Here is a 20,084-nt window from a genome sequence, read left to right as displayed (position 1 = left end):
GCCCTGGCCCGGCCCAAAGAAAGCTGTTTCCCGACGCGCTCGCGAGGTGGTGGGCCGGAGCAGGGCCGGCCCTTCCGCGGCTTTTCTTCTCTCCTGGTAGCTCTGAAGTACCCGAGAGATGTCTAGATACGTGGGGGTCCCCTGATGATCTAGGAATGATCTTAAAAAGAAAGCAGAAGCTGCCCTTTGAAGCGGAAAATTGTGTACGTGTTTACTTGAGACTGTGAAATCGTGAACTTACTTGAACTCGACCACCTCCCCCTCCTTATGAATTGAGAAACCGTGGAGTAGAAGGATATCCTTTAGTTTGATGCGGGGCAGTTATTTTGGTTTAACGTCTTGTTCTTCTGGTTTAGCAATCTCAGATCTCTTATAGCCAGCCGCCTGAAAGGGAGAGGCGTCTCCTCCGCACGAGCCCCAGATCTCTAGAATTGTCCGTTATCAGTGAAAATGGAGAAAGAATCCAGAATGGAAAATTAACTTTGAAAGGGTGTGTTTGTGTGAAATATTTTCTATATCGGTTAGTTTTACGAAAACGTAGGGTGCGGGACTGGTCACGTGTTGTTTATACATGAATCTGTATGTCTGGCTCACCGAGCTTTCAGACATTCAGAAAGAAAACCCTGTCAGCAATGTGGTCTGACCAAAATTATATTTTCTATTGAAGCAACTAATTAACGGGGTGGGGTTTTTTTTCCCCTCTCCTCTGAGTTGCGAATTTTGAATTTGAGTAGTATGAACTTCAAAGTTCTTGCCGTCGTAACTTATTTTAGTTAACCTTTGGTAAGGACTTTTTTCCCTGACGTTGTTTCAGAAGGACTTTTTTTTCCTAACGTAGAGTAAATTGAAAAGTCGAACTATAGTCAGTTGTTTTCTAGGCTTGGTGGTGTGGAATTTTGCTGTTCTTTTCAGCTGGCTGCCAGCTATTGTTAAGCTGACTTTTTCACTTTGATCTTTTGTTGGTCGAGTGCTTAATGAAGCTCTTTTAAATTGGGCCCTGAAATCCTGAAGAGGTGGTTGTGTGTCAGTGAACTCTGCAGGACCGTGGCATTTCTGTTGAGCATGCTTCATGGTCCACGCTTGTCCACATAGTGCTGTGTTCTCTGCACATACTGGGTAGGAAGAGTTTTAAGTGCTGTAACTCTTCTCTTTTTGCTCTCGTTAAGAAGCATTGCCATAAAATTTGTTAACCTTATTCACGGGGCCTGTAAGGAGATGAGCGGGGGTAGAGATGTCGTAGTACTCGGGTCCACACACTTTCATAGGTTTTCTTTCTCCTGGTTAATGGAAATAATGAGATGTTTCATAAGATCCAAACATTGAACACTGTGTTTAAGGTGGATCGTAAATTCCTAGAAACTTGAATGTAGTCTTAAAAGCCAAAAGAGACATCGATTTTCCCAAAGATTGTACACAGTTATTTAGAAAAGAGTTGTTTTTCTCCTTGCCCACATTCTGAAGACCAGGAAAAAGGATTGGTCCTGCTGTCATAAAATATGTGAATGAAAATGTCAAAGTCGATTATATCTCAGCCTTGTCGTTTTCAGTTTTGGGGAGTTTAAATAGAACAAGTGGTATTTAAATAACTCATAGTATTAGAAATAACAGTGGATTTCAAATCCACTTTTTAAGTATGTGAAGATTACTCCTGGTTCCCTTGCCAGGAATGTGCAGCACCTAGATTTTTCTGTGTGAGAAGGGATTATTATAGGAGATTTGGGGGAAAATATAGTCATTTAATGAGAGATGCTTCTCTTTCTGTGTTCCACTCCCATACCCGTGACAAGTTGTGACATATAACACCTTCCATTGTAGGCAGAGAATTCTAAGTATTCCTCAGTTTACCTTTTTTTAGTTTTTTTTAAAGAAACTGAGAAACTTCAGTAGCCCTAATCACTATTAAGTAGCTATACCCTTAATGACCTCATGAGTATGTTTGAACATCTGGGAAATATTTTCTTCTGCTGTTGTGATTGGAAAAAATCATTGACTTGGTGGAAAATGAAATCCCAGTGAAAAAGTTGGGGTCAATTCTGCTTTAGCCTCTATTTCTCCAGCTTTCTTAAGTCACCGTGCAGAGCTGGGAGGAAAAGAAGAAAAGCAATAGCCACATCAAAAGAACATACTACACATGTCTATCACAGATGGCATCTCCTTTATGTTCTTGTTTAATTTTTTAAAAGTGAGATAACTTATTAATAATAATGTAGTACAGAAGCTTATGCTTGTGACCTGAATTTACTTAGGGTAGTGAGCGTAATTAACTTGATGGAGCCTTTTCTCTGTGGTTGGAAAGGGGAACACAGGGGAATAGACCATAGCTCTGAATTTGATTAGAGTAGGGGAAGCTATACCGAAATTTATCAAACTTGATAAATTCTTCAAAAGGCAAGGTGTTTGTTTTTTACTTGATGTTTGTCACAACTCCAAAAAATTCTCTGTAGTGGTTGACAGTCAGTCTAAAGACCAAGTGGTTTTCCAAACGTTCCCAACTGTTAGGGTGGTTTTGATAAGTTTGAAAGCAAACTGTTTCTGGCACCAATGTTTTGTTCTCCCAGAGGAGAAACCTGTCTCCTCAGTGAAATGAAGAAAACCTTGTTTTCTGCACAGGCATCAGCCTTCTCAAGATTAGTGTTTGTTGAACTAGTTTGTTTCATGATTTGTACCATCAAAATACTCCCTAAAAGCCTTGAATGAGTTTGTCTTATCTAAAAAACTATTCTCTCAGGGTATAAGAGAACTGTGTTTGAGTGCTGAGACCTGGTAATTGGGGCCCCTAGACCTGGTATAGGTATGGAGATTCAGAAGTTGGGAAAGTGCTATCAAAAGTATGACTAGTGAACATGTTAATAAAAATAATTGCAGATATTTATGTAGTAGTGCTGTGTGTCGGGCACTGTTCCAAGCTCTTTATGAAACTTGTTTAATCTTTAATCCATTGAACAGAGTTCTACTTTTATCCCCCATTTTACAGATGAGCATACTACAGCACAGAAAGTAAATAGCTTATGAAAGGTCAGGCAACTAATAAATTGCAGAATTGGGCTTTCCACCCAAGTAGTTTGGCCCCACAGTTCAAGATCTTAATTTTTTGGTGATACTTAATTTTTTGGACGTTCAGAATGCCTTGAATCATTTCCAACAAAAGTTTTCAATCTTCTGTATTGAGGTTTGTAGCATTAGAAGATGAGGGGCTGGCCCCATGGCTGAGTGGTTAAGTTCGCACACTCCGCTTCGGTGGCCCAGGGTTTCACCGGTTCAGGTCCTAGGCACAGACATGGCACCGCTCCTCAGGCCATGCTGAGGTGGCATCCCACGTGCCACAACTAGAATGATCCACAACTAAAAATATACAACTGTATACTGGGGGGCTTTGGTGAGAAAAAGGAAAAATAAAATGTTTAAAAACAAAAAAAAAGATGAAGCATCACCTACGTTAGTAATATACAACTTGAAAGTGCTTCATGCGGATGATGACCTGTAGCCCACTGCCCTTCTTCTCTATCACTGTTTTATCCCTACTGTATAATTTCTGTGCAATCCTTGTTCACAGCCTCCTCCCCATCATCTTTTTGTCTGCCTTTCAGTTAATATACACAGCCCAGTTAATTGCTATAATCAGTCTCATTTTCACTTTCAGTAGTTATTTAATCTTTTGTTCTTTCCTTGATCATCCAGGTCTTGCTTGGTTAATGTTGGAAAAGCTTGGTTTGCTTCTTTTGTGTTTCTGTAGCTACTGGAAGAGTGCTACAAATGACACACCTGTGGGATTGAAAACTAGGTTTAAAAGTGAAATTAGACACCTTCCTTTACCCTAGTAAAAACCACTGCCATCAACCCGTGAAACCTTTAAAATTATTCAGTTATTTTTTAAAATTTCAGCCTTTCTCCAATTATTCTTGGTTTCTATTCTTTTAATATCAATATTCAGAATTTATAAGATGAATGTAAAATTTATTACTAAACTATTATTTCTTTAATTATGAGTGTTACAGTAGTATTTACTTTGTGTAACTTTTCCTTGCAGATATACTTTTGGGCATATTTTGGGTTTTGCGGCCTGAGGGCTTAAACACTTTTTTTATAGTTTTTTTTTTTTTGAGGAAGATTAGCCCTGAGCTAACTGCTGCCAATCCTTCTCTTTTTGCTGAGGAAGACTGGCCCTGAGCTGACATCTGAGCTGACATCTGTGTCCGTCTTCCTCTACTTTATCCATGGGAACCTTCCACAGCATGGCGTGCCAAGCGGTGCCATGTCTGCACCCGGGATCCGAACCGGCAAACCCTGGGCCACCAAAGCAGAACGTGCGCACTTGACAGCTGCACCACTGGGCTGGCCCCTGCCTTTTTATACTTCTATAAGAAAGTGAAGTGAGGACTTAAACTGCCTGATTACAAGTAATTTGGAAGTTGGGTTTTTCTACATTTCTGATTTTACGTGAAAGTGAAAAATTCGGTTAGCTCTATGAAGATTTACTTTGTAGTCACATTGACTATTTAAGGGAGGAAAACCTGTTGAAATAGTTTTTCCATAAGGAGTATTTCAGACTTTAAGTAGAATTCTATATATTACTATGGATTGCTGACTGATTTAATCCTGACAATCAGTTAATAACAGTGTTTGTTTTGAAACTATTTTGTGTGGTAGAATTCACCTTGGAGGCTTGGGTATCCTAGAGAAGATGTATTAGAACAAAAACTTTTGTTTTTTCTTTTTTCCTCTCAATCTCAATTAATTTATAAATGTCCTACATTTATAGGAAACCCTTAGATTTAAAAATAAGTTGGTCTTGGGGGCCAGCCTGGTGACGCAGCAGTTAAGTTCCACTTCGGGGTTCGCCAGTTTGGATCCCAGGTGCGGACCTATGCACTGCTTGTCAAGCCATGCTGTGGCAGGCATCCCACATATAAAGTGGAGGGAGATGGGCACAGATGTTAGCTCGGGACCAGTCTTGCTCAGAAAAAAAAAGGAGAATTGGCAGCAAATGCCAGCTCAGGGCTAATCTTCCTCAAAAAAAAAAAAAATTTGGTCTTTGTTCCCTATTATTTACAAAAAGTCAGTGGGTAGAGAGAAGAAGATAGGCTCTCATGCTATCCTGCTATTCTCTGCCATTAAGCAAATCAATCAAAAACATTGAATTGAGCCCAGAACTTAGAAATAGGAGGAAGAGTATCCATAATTTTTATATCAAAGTACATTGCCCTTTATTAGATTCTGAATTTCATTATATCATGTTTGTATGACTCCCATTTAATTGTTATTTTAGTTGGCATTTTTCACTGTGGAATATGCTCCAATGACCAGCTTTAGAAGATAGAACTTTCCTATTAAGCTTGAAGTGCCAGTTACCAGGAATTGTGGCATATAACAGTCATTTCCCAGTCTCTGGCCCTTCGTTCATATAATGAATCTGTGTGTCCACTAAATGACTTTACACAAGCATTTTCTTATATACGTGTTTTTCAAATATATCTAGATGTTGCTGTAGTTGAATAGTATTTTTCACTCTATAATAGTCTTTTCTCATTGTGGGTTTTTCCCCAACAAATTATCTTGGAGAGGAATGTCTTTTTTTTTTTTTTAAACTTTAATAAAGCATGCTTCAACTAGATAAAAGAAAAAGCGTTTCAGAAGTCCGCTGAACCTCCAGTAGGTGGGGAAAGCAGTTATGTGGTTAGATAAAAGACATTAGAATATTTCAGTTGAAAAGTAGAATATATACAGGTTAGATCAACGAAGCATGATATTTAATTCAACTTTCAAGCATTTAAGGTTTGTGCTTTTTCCTTGGTTTTGTGATCTGAAAGGAAAACATTCTTCTAGAAAAACAACTTGAGTTAGGCATTTTAGGTCACTGACTTAGTATTTGATCAAGAAGCAGTCTCAAGCAGAGATTGGTACATGTGGCCTGCAGCCTGTTTTTGTAAATAAAGTTTTATTGAAACACAATCATGTCCATTTATTTACGTATTGTCTTTTGCTGCTTTCAGACTACAACAGCAAGAGTTAAGCATTTGGGAGAGAGATTTTATGGCTTGCAAAGCCTAAAATATTTTGTCTTTGTAGTATACCTTTTGAAAGATTTTTTTAAATTAGATAATCCTTGCGTATATTAATAAAACCTAGAAGGTTTAAATAGATCTTAACTAAGTTTTCTTCCTCTGCAATGTGAACCACTGTTAGCAGTGAGACCAAGTGCCAACTACCTCTTTTGTTCGTTTTACTTGTACTGCACTTTTTCTTATGGTAAAGAATAAAATTTCTTGGACTTTTATGTCTCTATTGAAAGTTTGGAAATGAAGATCAAGGCAGCTAGATTTCAAGAAAAATGTTTCTTATACCCAACTTGCTTCGCTCATTTGCCTCCCTCTTTTGGCTTTTGAGTTTATCTAGAAAAATTAGTTTTTAAAACACCCTGTTTTTAAGTGATAGTCATGGTTTTGGCTGTAGTCTGTATTAAAAGTAAATGCACTTGGTATTTTGGAGCTCTAGTCGTTGGCAAACTCTCAGTCTTGAGTACTTAGAGTACAATGACCAGCACTTGATAAATACTCAATAAACATTTGTTAAGTTATCATAGTGATTAATTTATAGTAGAAAATTAAGGAAACAGTTTCCTTGATACCTAATAATCACTCAATCTGAGGATGCTAACTTCTACCGATAATAGGATGTGACTTATTTTGAAGCTAATTTTAGCTGTGATACAGAATGATATATGACGATATATTCATTAGAAAGGGAAATTTGTAAAATGTTTGAAATCACTGGTACAGACTATTTGACATGTTTAAGAGTATTTAGAGTATTGATTTCACGTTTTGTTTTTAGGAGAGAAGGAATCTTGTTACAGAATATGTTCATGTTATGGCCATTTGAAGGTTGTTGGTTGATGATCTTCAACTTTGCAGCTTTTCACATTTTTAGTTAATACATTTTGAAGTCTATGTTCCCAGAGAAATGATAGTTTTGTTTTGGATTGTCCTAGATACAGATCTATTTAAATTATTCATTTATTTACTTATCTGAATGATCTACTTTTTCTGCCTATTTTAATATTGAGATATCCTAAATAAAAATTACCTTATCAGGAAGAAAATGAACCCTAGATTACAAATGAAGGGGTGGGAAATAGGGGTGTATAATTCAGTGATAATGAGGATTACATAAAGTTGGCTCACTGTGTAATTTTCTAAAAGCAGACTTCAGTTGTTTTAATACAGTTTCAGTATATGATTAAAAAAAATCAAATCTAGTAAAACCAACGTAACAAATTAAATGGGGCCCAAAATAGTCATTGCAAACATCCACAGTGAGCCTGTACAGCTAGTCTGCAAGGAATTCTGGGATCTGGCAGTGTGATCCAAATCCATCCTGGTCCCAGCTGCCAAGTCCTGTCACCTGGTTTAAATATGGATGGCGACGATTTGGGGTCCTGCAGCTGAGGTTATGACTTTCAGTTTATTAATGCATGCATTTCTGCAAGATAAATTTCTAGAGGTAGAATTGATAGATAGAGGTAGTGAGCATTTACAGTGCCAAATATTGTATCTTCTATAATACTTCACTTGGAATTCTGAAATTCAGAAAGCTAAAATCAAGTTTTTAAAAAAACTTTGCCTGCAAAACCTGACCTGAAGTAACATGAGGCTATTTATAGTATTATTTTTCACACTGTTCATATTTCCTGCCACGAGTATGGTAATATGTTCAATTATGAAGTACTGCTCCAGACTCTTTGAGAGAGTCTTGTAATACATAGTATATGTACCACATTATTTCCATAAAATCTGAAAAGTTCTAAATTCCAGAATATATCTAGCTCCAAGAGTTTTAAATAAGAGCTTGTAGGTATGTGTTGACTTACACTCCTGTGTAAGAATGTTCATTTTCCTACACCCTCACTAATACTAGGCCTTGCTGCATTATTAATATGTGAAAATAGCCAGTGATACTAGGTATTGTTAGCCTTAGAGGTTGTAGTGGTAGAACTTAGATTTATAGTGTAACTTTCAGATTTGAAGAGCAAAGTCATTACCTTAAATGACCCAAAGTGTCACTCTGCCTTTGCACCTGTTTTAGTTACTTCTGTAGTTAACTTGGCTGGAAATTTGACGGTCTGTATCAAGTTAGCAGTTTGTGTAATAGTATAGTTTGGCAGGAAGTACAATGTGATCTTCTCTTTGACATATGGATGATATTTGGTGAGAAAAAGTATTAGTGGTTCCAATGATGGTCACATTCATATGTTTCATGTCAACAGCACTTTATTGTTATGGGAACTGAGAGTCATTTAATTAGAAAAGAGGTGATAGTTTTTAGCTAACTGTAACTGGCATTCCCTTTGGGTTTTCCCTCTTCCCAATTTGTAATTCCTCTGCTGTATGTTGTAAATACTGATTTCCAAATAACATTTTAAAGTTAAACTTTAATTCAGCTGGAATTTCTTTTGATGAGTGGTATGCAATATGCAGTATGACTAAAACCTAAGTTATTTTTTTTCGAGTATTTAGCCAATTGTTCCAACATCATTTGTTGAAATAAGCCGGTCTTCCTAATTTGAAATACCATGTTTATCATATCTAATTTCTTATGTTTACTTGGGTTTACCTTAGATTTGTAATACATTTTAATATTTGATTAGAGTCATGAGGAAAAACTTGCCCTTTCTTTCCCTCAGATATCTTGGCAACTTTTGTTCATTCTTCCAGATGAATCTTCTGCAAATAGGATTGAGATTGGATTTGCGTTAAATTTACAGATTTTGGAGAACATTCATATTTGTATAACATGAAGTCTTCCATGTAGGAACACGTCTCTCTATTTTAAACTGTTTTATGTTTTTCCCCCCAGTAAAATTGTATGCTCTTATAAAGTTTTCTAGGAGGAAACCACTCTATGAAAAGAATATTGCATATACTTCCCTTACAGGATCGAACGGCAAATTTAAAAAATATGTAGTTTATACTTTGGAAATAGATTGAATCTATTTGCCAAATAGTTTAAGTAATTTAAATTAAATATAAAACCTTTGCTAATACATCTAGAGTATATCCCCAAAATGAGAATCTCCATGCAAGAGAAAGGAATTTTTTTTCCTCTTAAATTGTGGTCATATATTGCTACTAAACAAATAACTAGCAGATATAGTTTTGCTGGTAATTTAAATTATTTTATTTTTAAAGAACTTTAAAAATATATGCTTATTGATGTGCTCCTTATTTTCTAGAATGTTTATATTTTGTTTAGTAGACAAAAAGTTAACTTAAAATTAGAAATGTTAATTTTTTTCAGCCTGTTTTTTGTTTTAAAGGTAAGAGATTTTTTAAATGTTGCTTTTCTCATGTTTTATTTTTTTGGTAATGTCTAAAGTTGAACTTCAAATAAATATAATTTATTTATATTTAAGTCTGCCATTTTAAACGTATTCTAAAAATGTATTGGCCTAGATACGCTAACCGAACTTTTTTTCTTTTTAGTTTCTCCGGAGGATCCACAGAACATAAGATGTTGCCACCAAATCTACCTCGTTTGTTACTCTCTTTGACTCATGAGCTGCACAACAATTGCAAATTTGAGCAAGATGTCTGCAGACTGTGTTGAAAAACTCTCAAGAACCTAATTAACACAGGATGACCTAGGAGTGATTCTAAGCCTATAACAAGATACTATTCATTAGTAAATGTGTCAGTCTTGGTTCTGAATGCTGCAGATAACAGCAAGCAGAGTTTCTCCTTTCTTTATTACTGAGGCATTCACTTGACCTTCCATCAGTAAGACTGACTTTTCTAATCTGTGCTGGGAGATTTTAATGGAATACAGTCATGTCCACTCAAGACGAGAGGCAGATCAATACTGAATATGCTGTATCCTTGTTGGAACAGTTAAAACTGTTTTATGAACAGCAGTTGTTTACTGACATAGTGTTAATTGTTGAGGGCACTGAATTCCCTTGTCATAAGATGGTTCTTGCAACATGTAGCTCTTATTTTAGGTAAGTGCTTTAATCTTGGTTAGTTGGTAATTTCAAATGCAGAATGTTACCTTATTTTAATATTTTAATAGGAATTCTTTTAAACATTATTTAAATTAAAAAATAGATATCTTAATGTTTTCCTTAAATTTTTTATTTGCATGATGTGGTATTTACCAAATCACTTCCTTGCCTGTATAAGTAAGGGACAAGTAAAAGAAATTTTACAAGGATTTAAATACAAGAAATTTATTGAAATTAACTAAAATTTTAATGATGGGAAGGCAAAAAGATTCAGAATACTATTTTTCCATTAAAAGAGAAAGAAAAACAAATGGAGTAATTTTCCCCTTGAGATTTTAAAATACTAAATTTAGAAAACTGGTCATTGTTTATAAATTTAAGAGTTACAGTAGGCTCAATAATAACTTTTAGAGGATAATTGGCACTGTATAGACATATTAAGGACTTAGATGTTAGCTCAGGGCTAATCTTCCTCAAAAAAAAAAAAGCTTCCCAAATGATTGTGATGTTCAGGGTGTTTTTTCAGATCTATTGGCTTAGTAAATGATGTTACGAATTTGAGGTTACAGATTCAGTCAATCCCTGGGCCCATTAGCTCTCCCTTTTTAATGGCCATTAATTATAAATTGATTACCCATTATTGGAAAGACTTTGTGCCTTAGTTATGGATTTTCAGATTTACATTTGTAATCAAAGGGTAGAATCTTTTGTGATAATAACCTTAGCAGTCATCTAGTCTAACTTAAAGCTATGCAGAAACTCTGTCGCTTTAAACTCTATCTGTAATATTTTCTGTATTATTGTCTTTATCAGCAAGTAGCACATAGGTTTATTTACGTATCTTCCTTTTTTTCTTTCCTATTTAAGTTTATTTGTGACTATATAGGTAATAACACAGTTCTTTTAAATTCTCTAGCCCTGAGATTATTATTTATCTTAACTGGTTGGGTTGGAGTTGGTTTTCCTGAAGACCAAGAAACTTAAATTTTTCATTAATGTTACAGTCTTAAAGACAATACAACCTTTTATTTTTTTGAGGAAGATTAGCCCTGAGCTCACGTCTCCCGCCAATCCTCTTTTTGCTGAGGAAGACTGACCCTGAGCCAACATCTGTGCCCATCTTCCTCTACTTTATACGTGGGACGCCTATCACAGCGTGGCTTCCCAAGCGGTGCCATGTCCTCACCTGGGATCCAAACTGATGAACCCCGGGCCTCGGAAGGGGAATGTGTGAACCTAACTGCTGCGCCACCAGGCAGGCCCCTAATACAACCTTTTTAAGGCTGCTATTATTTCCTTATTACTAGCTAGTTCCCTTCTTTAGCATCCTTGGCCTTCTGAGATAATATATTCTGCATAAAGTGAATCAGGTAATAAGAAGTAGGAATAACAGTAAGTAGAAAGAAGAGTCTCATACATGTCTGAGATTAAAGTCACACTCATCTTTAAAATCCTGTGTCTGGGCCGGTTTTACAATGCACAAAATGAAAGCACTCATAGAGTAGGTTTTTTGTCCCATATATATTTTTTCTCTGGGTTGGGTAAATTATCACATGCTCCCACAATAATAATTTGATTTTTTCCTAGATGTTCTTCAACTGGATTCTGCTTTCAGGTTTATAGATTTCATTATCTTTGCATATAATGCTACTAGCAATCTTTACCGTTAGAAATTTACTATTGGAAAATTTGCCTTTTGAACTAGATACGTTCTTCCTTTGAAGTTTGAGTTACCAGTTCCATCCCACCTCTGATATCAATAGAACCTCTGATATCAAAAGAACCTCTGAAATAGTAGTTTCTGCTTCTTAGTAACATTTACAGTTCATTTTAGACCCTAAATGAGAGATTATTTGAGAATTACTGAGCACCTCTTATACTGTGGTACTTCAGCCTGTCATAATATTATGTAATTCAGTATTTGCTGTTTCTTAAAAATGTCTGTTTAAAATTTTCGTGATCAGATTGGCTAGGCTTCTACTGTCTTTGGTCTTCAGGAAGCACAGTTCCTTCCCAGAAGTCCATCATTCTGGTATCATAAACTAGTCTAGAATACCCAGTCTCGGTGTCATCTGTATAGTCAGCTGTTTCCTTGCCCTACTCCCTCTTCCAAGTTACTACCTATACTGGAATAGACATAAAACCACTTGACCCCTAAATCTTCCGTTTTTACTTGGAGCTCTTATATTTCTTTTTCAGATTTCTGTTAGTTATCTCCTATTCTCCCATGTCAAACAGGTAAAGCCAGTAGCAATAGGTGTTTTTTTAAGGGTTTCATGTTATGTCTTGGATGTTTTTCCAGAATACTTCCTGCTCTCCATTGCTGGGTTGGGTTTATTTATAGCCATCCTGTATTCTTCGGGAGATAGTCATCAACTGCCCTGATTGAAGTTGTTTGTGCCTCTCCTCCCCTCCCCAGCTGCGTGAAGTTTAGCTGCTGTCTGCACTGCTCATTCTGAGCTACATCAGAAGTCACCAGTGACAACCTAATTGCTCTTGCAGTGTTTGTTACCCATCACTCCAGTTTTTTTTTTTTTAAAGATTTTATTTTTTTCCTTTTTCTCCCCAAAGCCCCCCGGTACATAGTTGTATATTCTTCGTTGTGGGTCCTTCTAGTTGTGGCATGTGGGACGCTGCCTCAGAGTGGTTTGATGAGCAGTGCCATGTCCGCGCCCAGGATTTAAACCGATGAAACGCTGGGCCGCCTGCAGTGGAGTGCATGAACTTAAGCACTCGGCCACCGGGCCAGCCCCATCACTCCAGTTTTTGACACCCCACCTCTCTTGCCCTGAGTAGCATGGTACTGGCCTGCTTGGTCTTATTTCTCTGACGAATCTTTCTCAACTTTCTGTCGTTCTTTTCTCTTTTTTATCCTTATTGAACTCTCCCTCAGGTTGATCATTGGGATTCTGGGTGGATTTTTCTTTTAGTTTTTTCACTCTCCTTCAGGTAACTTACTTGGCTTGAACACATCACTTTGTAGATAATTCACAGTCCATTGTGTTAACGCCTTACCTTCTCTGAAGTTCCACTAATACCAAATACTTAACTGATTATTGTATTATTTCCATTTGATTCAACTGTCCTTACCTCAAATTAAATATATCCAAAATTTAACTCACCTTTTTCCCAGCGTTAACTTTCTTCCTTGACCTTGGAATTTTTCAGTAGTTCACAATATTTTTTCAAGTCTTTGCTTGAAAATAAACAGGTAGCTTTGATTTTTATCCCCTACGTATTTCCTACTCTATCCCTTTCCTTATCTTCAGAAAATCACCAGATCTTGTTAGTTGTTTGTAATAGCTTTTGTATCCATTTCTGCCACCCTAGCTTAGGTTCTTCCTTCTGATCTAGATTATTGCAGTAGCTTCGTAACTAGTATTTTGATCTCTAGCCTTTGACCCTTGAGGTCTGTCAGTACAGAGTATTCATCCTAGAATATATTTTATTATGCTAATAATACCATGCTCAAAACTCTTCAGTGTTTTCCACTTATCTACAAGAAAAAGCTCAGACTCCTATGTCTCATTTTAAAAGCCCTCTGTGATTTGAGTGCCACTTATCTTTCCAGTTCACTTTCCAGTCTCCTGCATAAAGCCCTTATGTTCAGCCATGCCCCTGGAGAGAACAGTTCTTATGTTCTACTCTCACTCACTGTTTCATCCATTTTGAGTGCCTTCCTCATCTTGTCCTTGAGGGGCCCAGGCTAGTGACTGTTGTGATAACCACTTTGATCACTACAGGCTTTTCTCTCCCATGCGTGCAATAATATTCTTTGCATTGCGTTTTCGTCCTCCCTTTATATGGGCTTTCTACTTTGTATTCTCCATAATGCTAATTGTCTTTCCAGTATGGTTTCCTATATACAGTAAATTTTTAGGAAACTATTCTGCATGTTTTTAGGAAATCATTTGAGTAAATTAAATTTTTAACCTTTTTTTTTGAGGAAGATCAGCCCTGAGCTAACATCTGCCGCCACTCCTCCTCTTTTTTTGCTGAGGAAGACTGGCCCTGAGCTAACATCCATGCCCATCTTCCTCTACTTTATGTGTGGGACGCCTACCACAGCATGGCTTGCCAAGTGGTGCTGTGTCTGCACCCAGGATCTGAACCGGCAAACCCTGGGCTGCCAAAGCGGAACATGCAAACTTAACCACTGTGGCAGTGGGCTGGCCCCACAATTTTTAACTTTATTGAGATATCATTTACATGCCATAAAGTCCACCCATTTTAAGCATACAATTAAAATGAATTTTAGTATATTTAAAGAGATGTACAACCATCTCTGCAATCTAATTTGCAACTTTCCATCACCTTGTACCCATTTAAAGTCACTCATTGTTCTTACAGCCCTATGTAACTACTAATCTCCCTTCTGTCTCTTTATATATTTGTTTTTGGGGGCATTTCATATAAATGGAATCATATAATATGTGATCTTTTGTATCTGGCTTCTTTGAGCATAATTTTTTTTTGAGGTTCATCTGTGTTGTAGTATGTATCAATACTTAGCTCCTTTTTATTACTAAATAGTATTCCATTGTATCAATATAAGGAATAAATGAATTTTGATGTTTTCATTCAGGGTGGCAGAGTGGAATAATTTGGTATATATCTTTGGCACTAGATTGTACTTTTCTGTTGTCTCCCTCAAAAGTGTTCCCTTTAAGTTGTCCATCAGTAAATACCCTAAATAAAAATCCCACATTATGCAGTTTTTCTTTTTAGCTCTACATTTGTTTTATGCTAAACCTGTAAGCTTTGTTTTTCCCCTCCTGTAGAGCCATGTTCATGAGTGGACTAAGTGAAAGCAAACAGACACACGTACACCTGAGGAATGTGGATGCAGCCACCTTACAGATAATAATAACTTACGCATACACGGGTAACTTGGCAATGAATGACAGCACTGTAGAACAGCTTTATGAAACAGCTTGCTTTCTGCAGGTAAGCAGTTTTTTCTTTCAGTAATATATATTTACTGGTTTATTTTCTCAGGAAACATTGTTTCATCAGTGATGTCTTACAGCTATATAGTTTTCTTATTGCAGGAAGGTAAAAATTTTCTTCTGTTTTTAAAATATGCAAGAGAAAACCAGAATAGAATTTGATGAACCAGTAACCTTGTTTAGTTTTATGATGAGAACTTAATTAATAAGGTAGGTGTAAATTTTATACTGGTTTCATATTCTGTCTACCCGAGAATTTAGATTTCAAGTAAAAGCAATTTTTAACAGTGTTTATTAAATTTAAGTGCTTCAAAATTTTTTGCTAAAAGCTTAGATCTACTAATTTTTGATGGTGTTACTTTTCATAGAAAATTTCTAGATTCTCATGGAAATTACCAAATTTGAATATTTGTAGTATCATGTGACCATACTGAGCTATTAAAGTAGTTAAACTAAAATAAAAAGTGATGATTGATATATTTACATCGATAAATTTTTACTCTGTATTTTCCCCTCAAAATTTTTTTCAATTTTAAGAGGAATATAAAGTGTTTTCCCCATTCTTTCCCCTGCTTTGGAATAACACTTTGTATTTCAGAAACCGAAAATTTCTTCAAAGGGAGAGCCTTCAGACTAAAGGTTAAAGTTTGGAAGCACACTTCGTGGTACCTAGTAGGTACTTGATAAATGTGTGCTGAATGGATGTGAATGACACTTGGTTGAACACCAGTATATGAGTGTAACTTTAGGAACCAGAACTCAGTCCTTGCCTTACGTAGCTGTCTTCTTTTTTAGTTCTGTACTGGTTTTTTTCCACATAAAATTGTGCAGTATCCTGCTGTACCCGTAACTCTTGAGAAATTGAGGTCATGGTATCTTCCTGGTGCTTTAAGAGTCAAAGACATTCACATCCTCAATCCAAACTTGAAAGAGGGAAATGCCTACCGTAAGCATTTTCTATAGCCTGTAAGTTTTTATTACCTTTTTAAAAGCCAGGAACTAAAAGCAATGTTTTTTAGAATTACTAAAAAATTGAGGAATTTTAAGAAATTTGAATTCCAGGACACTTTGCTACTGTAAATAGTGGCACTGTACTTTATAATTTTTTTCCAGCATGTTAGTGAAACCCATATGCCTATGCTTGTCCAAATGTAAAACAAGACTGCCACTTGAACTGGGTCACCCTGGCAAACCTGGGATAGGACATTTTGTGACTGCCAACATGAATTTCACTATTAGCCACATGAAATGATAATATTTTTATATGCCAGATACTGTACTAAGGCTTTATATGGCTTCTTATTTGATCTTTACAATAATCATTTGTAAGAATTTCCCCATTTTACACAAGAGAAAACTGAGGCTTAGAGAAGTAAAGCTACTTGTCTGTTGTGTACACACTGAATCCAGGAATCTTGCTTTGCACCTTAAACTGCTTCTAGTTAACCACTATGATGTTGCATAGTATTTATTAGTAGGTAGCATTTCTGATTCAACTGAGATCTACTTTTCCTTCTTAAGAAAAAACAGATCTAGATAACGTAAAAGTGGCTAAGATGGGTCATTTAAATGTAGTAAATTATGACTGCATATAAATGTGTTTATTGTTCCTTTGGTTATCATATTTCACTAGATAAGAAAGGCAAATAATAACTACTCTTAGTCACTGTGCATGATTTTCTGGTTTTATAGGTCTTGTCCATGTTGAGAAAACTGGATTCTAGCTAGTCCACAATAATCGTTTCTTTTACTATGATGTATTTACATTGTTTTCATTTGGTTCTCTCAATTATGTGTTTTTTAAAGCCTAGAAAAGTATAGAACTTATTCATGAATTTCCTTACTGTTCCTTTAAGGCTATTTGGTTTTTTAAGAGCCTATTTAATGTTATAGTACTGGCTCCTAAATAGGGCAGTTAAGTAGGCCAGTGGACAGGAAGAAGAAATGCAAAACTGGGCTCTGTCTTCTGATTTATTACTGGAAGATGACACCTCTTAGCCCAAACATATATATCTAAAAATATAAACTACAGTATAGGGTTCTGATTAATATACCTGAGTCTTACATAAAAATAAAATTTGTCTATCCTGCCTTTTATCAGCCTTTTTTTTCCTTCCCATTTTAGGTAGAAGATGTGTTGCAACGTTGTCGAGAATATTTAATTAAAAAAATTAATGCAGAGAATTGTGTTCGACTGTTGAGTTTTGCTGATCTGTTCAGTTGTGAGGAATTAAAACAAAGTGCTAAAAGAATGGTGGAACACAAGTTCACTGCTGTGTATCACCAGGAAGCGTTCATGCAGCTGTCACATGACCTACTGATAGACATTCTCAGTAGTGACAATTTAAATGTAGAAAAGGAGGAGACAGTTCGCGAAGCTGCTATGCTGTGGCTAGAGTACAACACAGAATCACGATCCCAGTATTTGTCTTCAGTTCTTAGCCAAATCAGAATTGATGCACTTTCAGAAGTAACACAGAGAGCTTGGTTTCAAGGTCTGCCACCCAATGATAAGTCTGTGGTGGTTCAAGGTCTGTATAAGTCCATGCCCAAGTTTTTCAAACCAAGACTTGGAATGACTAAAGAGGAGATGATGATTTTCATTGAAGCATCTTCGGAAAATCCTTGTAGTCTTTACTCTTCTGTCTGTTACAGCCCCCAAGCAGAAAAAGTTTACAAGCTGTGCAGCCCCCCAGCTGATTTGCATAAGGTTGGGACTGTTGTAACTCCCGATAATGATATCTATATAGCAGGTGGTCAAGTTCCTCTGAAAAACACAAAAACAAATCACAGTAAAACAAGCAAACTTCAGACTGCCTTCAGAACTGTGAATTGCTTTTATTGGTTTGATGCACAGCAAAATACTTGGTTTCCAAAGACTCCAATGCTTTTCGTCCGCATAAAGCCATCTTTGGTTTGCTGTGAAGGCTATATCTATGCAATTGGAGGAGATAGTGTAGGTGGAGAACTTAATCGGAGGACCGTAGAAAGATATGACACTGAGAAGGATGAGTGGACAATGGTAAGCCCTTTACCTTGTGCTTGGCAGTGGAGTGCAGCAGTTGTGGTTCATGACTGCATTTATGTGATGACACTGAACCTCATGTACTGTTATTTTCCAAGGTCTGATTCATGGGTAGAAATGGCCATGAGACAGACTAGCAGGTCTTTTGCTTCAGCTGCAGCTTTTGGTGATAAAATTTTCTATATTGGAGGGTTGCACATTGCTACCAATTCTGGCATAAGACTCCCCTCTGGCACTGTAGATGGGTCTTCAGTAACTGTGGAAATTTATGATGTGAATAAAAATGAGTGGAAAATGGCAGCCAACATCCCTGCTAAGAGGTACTCGGACCCCTGTGTTAGAGCTGTTGTAATCTCAAATTCTCTGTGTGTGTTTATGCGAGAAACCCACTTAAATGAGAGAGCTAAGTATGTCACCTACCAATATGATCTGGAACTTGACCGGTGGTCTCTGCGGCAGCATATATCTGAACGTGTACTGTGGGACCTAGGGAGAGATTTTCGATGCACTGTGGGGAAGCTGTATCCATCCTGCCTTGAAGAATCTCCATGGAAACCACCAACGTATCTTTTTTCACCGGATGGGACAGAGGAGTTTGAACTGGATGGAGAAATGGTTGCACTACCACCTGTCTAGTTGGGGAGTTCAGGGGGTGCACACTTGATCTATGTGCTTTGTCATTTTCTTTGCTAAGCAAGAGAGGCTATGAAAGGACTAAATATGAGTACATAAAAATCTATCTTTGATAAATTTTATTTTTATGCCCTACTTAATATTTGCATCAGTATAATATATATCAGTGAGTCTTACAGAAAGATATGCTTCCATAATATGAAATAGATTATCCAATAATTGAGAAACTTTTATGTGTATCATGAGAGCATAAGAATCTGGATTATCTAACATTGATAGCCCTGTGTATGTACAGTTCAGAGAGTTCACTAATTAAAGTAGTTTCCTGTTCCTAGTGTGGTATATCGCAAATTGTGCTGAGGTTATTTTAGCATATGTATTTCATTCCCGTGCTTCTCTTCTGAAGTCCTGGAATACGGTTTTTTCAGTGTAATTAATTCAGCTGCACTTAACACTAATAATGTCCATGTTGGTATAGAAATGCTTTCTAAATCCTATCCTAGAGTTGAGGAAGATCTTCCATTTTATGGTATTGCACAGGGAAGCTATGACTGCAGGATCAGTCTAACTGTACTAGTAGGTGCATGTATTCTCTTTTCACTAACTTATCCTTGTCTATCTAGAATACAGGTCTTCCAATCAGCTGGTCATTTATCAGGTGTGGACTTAAGTTGCTGGGCTTGCAATAAGAATTGCTAGTCCCTCATTGTGCGGGTCTGTGTGGAGCTTTAATCAGTAAATGCCTCCACTTTCTGTATTACATTAACATTGGCTCATGCATATAACTACCTGCTGCTGTTGTATTTCTCCATCTTAAAGATCTAGAGTGGGTTAACCAGGTCATTACATCTTAATTTAATAACAAGCATTACTGTAGAGTGATTGTGTATAGATACCTGTTAGCTGTCAGGGTGTGTTTTTTTTAACCTGTTGTGTGTGTGGGGGGGTAGGATTAGAAAGGTGAACTGTTCAGGAATTCTCTGCACTAGCTGTGCAGAAGAGCAGATAACTAGTGCTGCTCTGGCATTAATCCCAGGAACCACTAGCAGTAGCGGGGTGCCGCCAATCTAACATGAGCACAGGTGCTTCATGACAAACATTACTAGCATGTTCAGCTGCATAATGTTCTGGCACTGTATTTTGAATGACATTAATTTATTAAATAAATTGTATATATTCAATATCTTTTTCTTTTGTGATGAGAATGGTGTAATGGTCTGCTTTTAGTTTTAATTTTACTGGGTCAGGTTAGCTTGTTACAGGTGGTTTTTTCAGAATTTTTGCTTGACATATACATACACATACATAGCAGATGTGGTATAAAATATATATATTTCCCTTTTTATTGTCTGATTGAGCCTTACCATATCAACAAACTACAGATCAAAGGTGATGCCTTTCAACCCTATTTGCCTAGTAGCTTCATCTGGGTACTTTTAAAAGCTTAGAATGATGCCTGAGCCTCATCCCAAACAAAAGG

General features: G+C 36.7%; 1 protein-coding gene across 3 annotated transcripts in view; it reads left to right on the top strand.

Moving 5' to 3' along the window:
* KBTBD2 (kelch repeat and BTB domain containing 2) overlaps positions 1–19,785 on the top strand; it is a 20,926-nt gene extending 1,141 nt beyond the window's left edge. For 2 of the 3 annotated variants that reach the window (XM_046669672.1, XM_046669670.1), the window contains exons 2-4: positions 9,480–9,994; positions 14,779–14,944; positions 17,072–19,785. In XM_046669672.1, the coding sequence (XP_046525628.1) occupies positions 9,825–9,994; positions 14,779–14,944; positions 17,072–18,607 (1,872 nt within the window). In that variant the 5' untranslated portion in view covers positions 9,480–9,824 and the 3' untranslated portion in view covers positions 18,608–19,785. Of the gene's footprint in view, positions 1–64; positions 204–9,479; positions 9,995–14,778; positions 14,945–17,071 lie in introns of those variants that run through there. The other variant, XM_046669671.1, reaches the window with a different exon arrangement.
* The last annotated feature ends 299 nt before the right edge of the window (positions 19,786–20,084 follow it).

The sequence above is a fragment of the Equus quagga genome, chromosome 8 (assembly GCF_021613505.1).
Source record: "Equus quagga isolate Etosha38 chromosome 8, UCLA_HA_Equagga_1.0, whole genome shotgun sequence".
Lineage (NCBI taxonomy): Eukaryota > Metazoa > Chordata > Mammalia > Perissodactyla > Equidae > Equus > Equus quagga.
The sequence above is the reverse complement of the archived record's forward strand: the minus strand, read 5'-3'. Positions and strand labels throughout refer to the sequence as shown.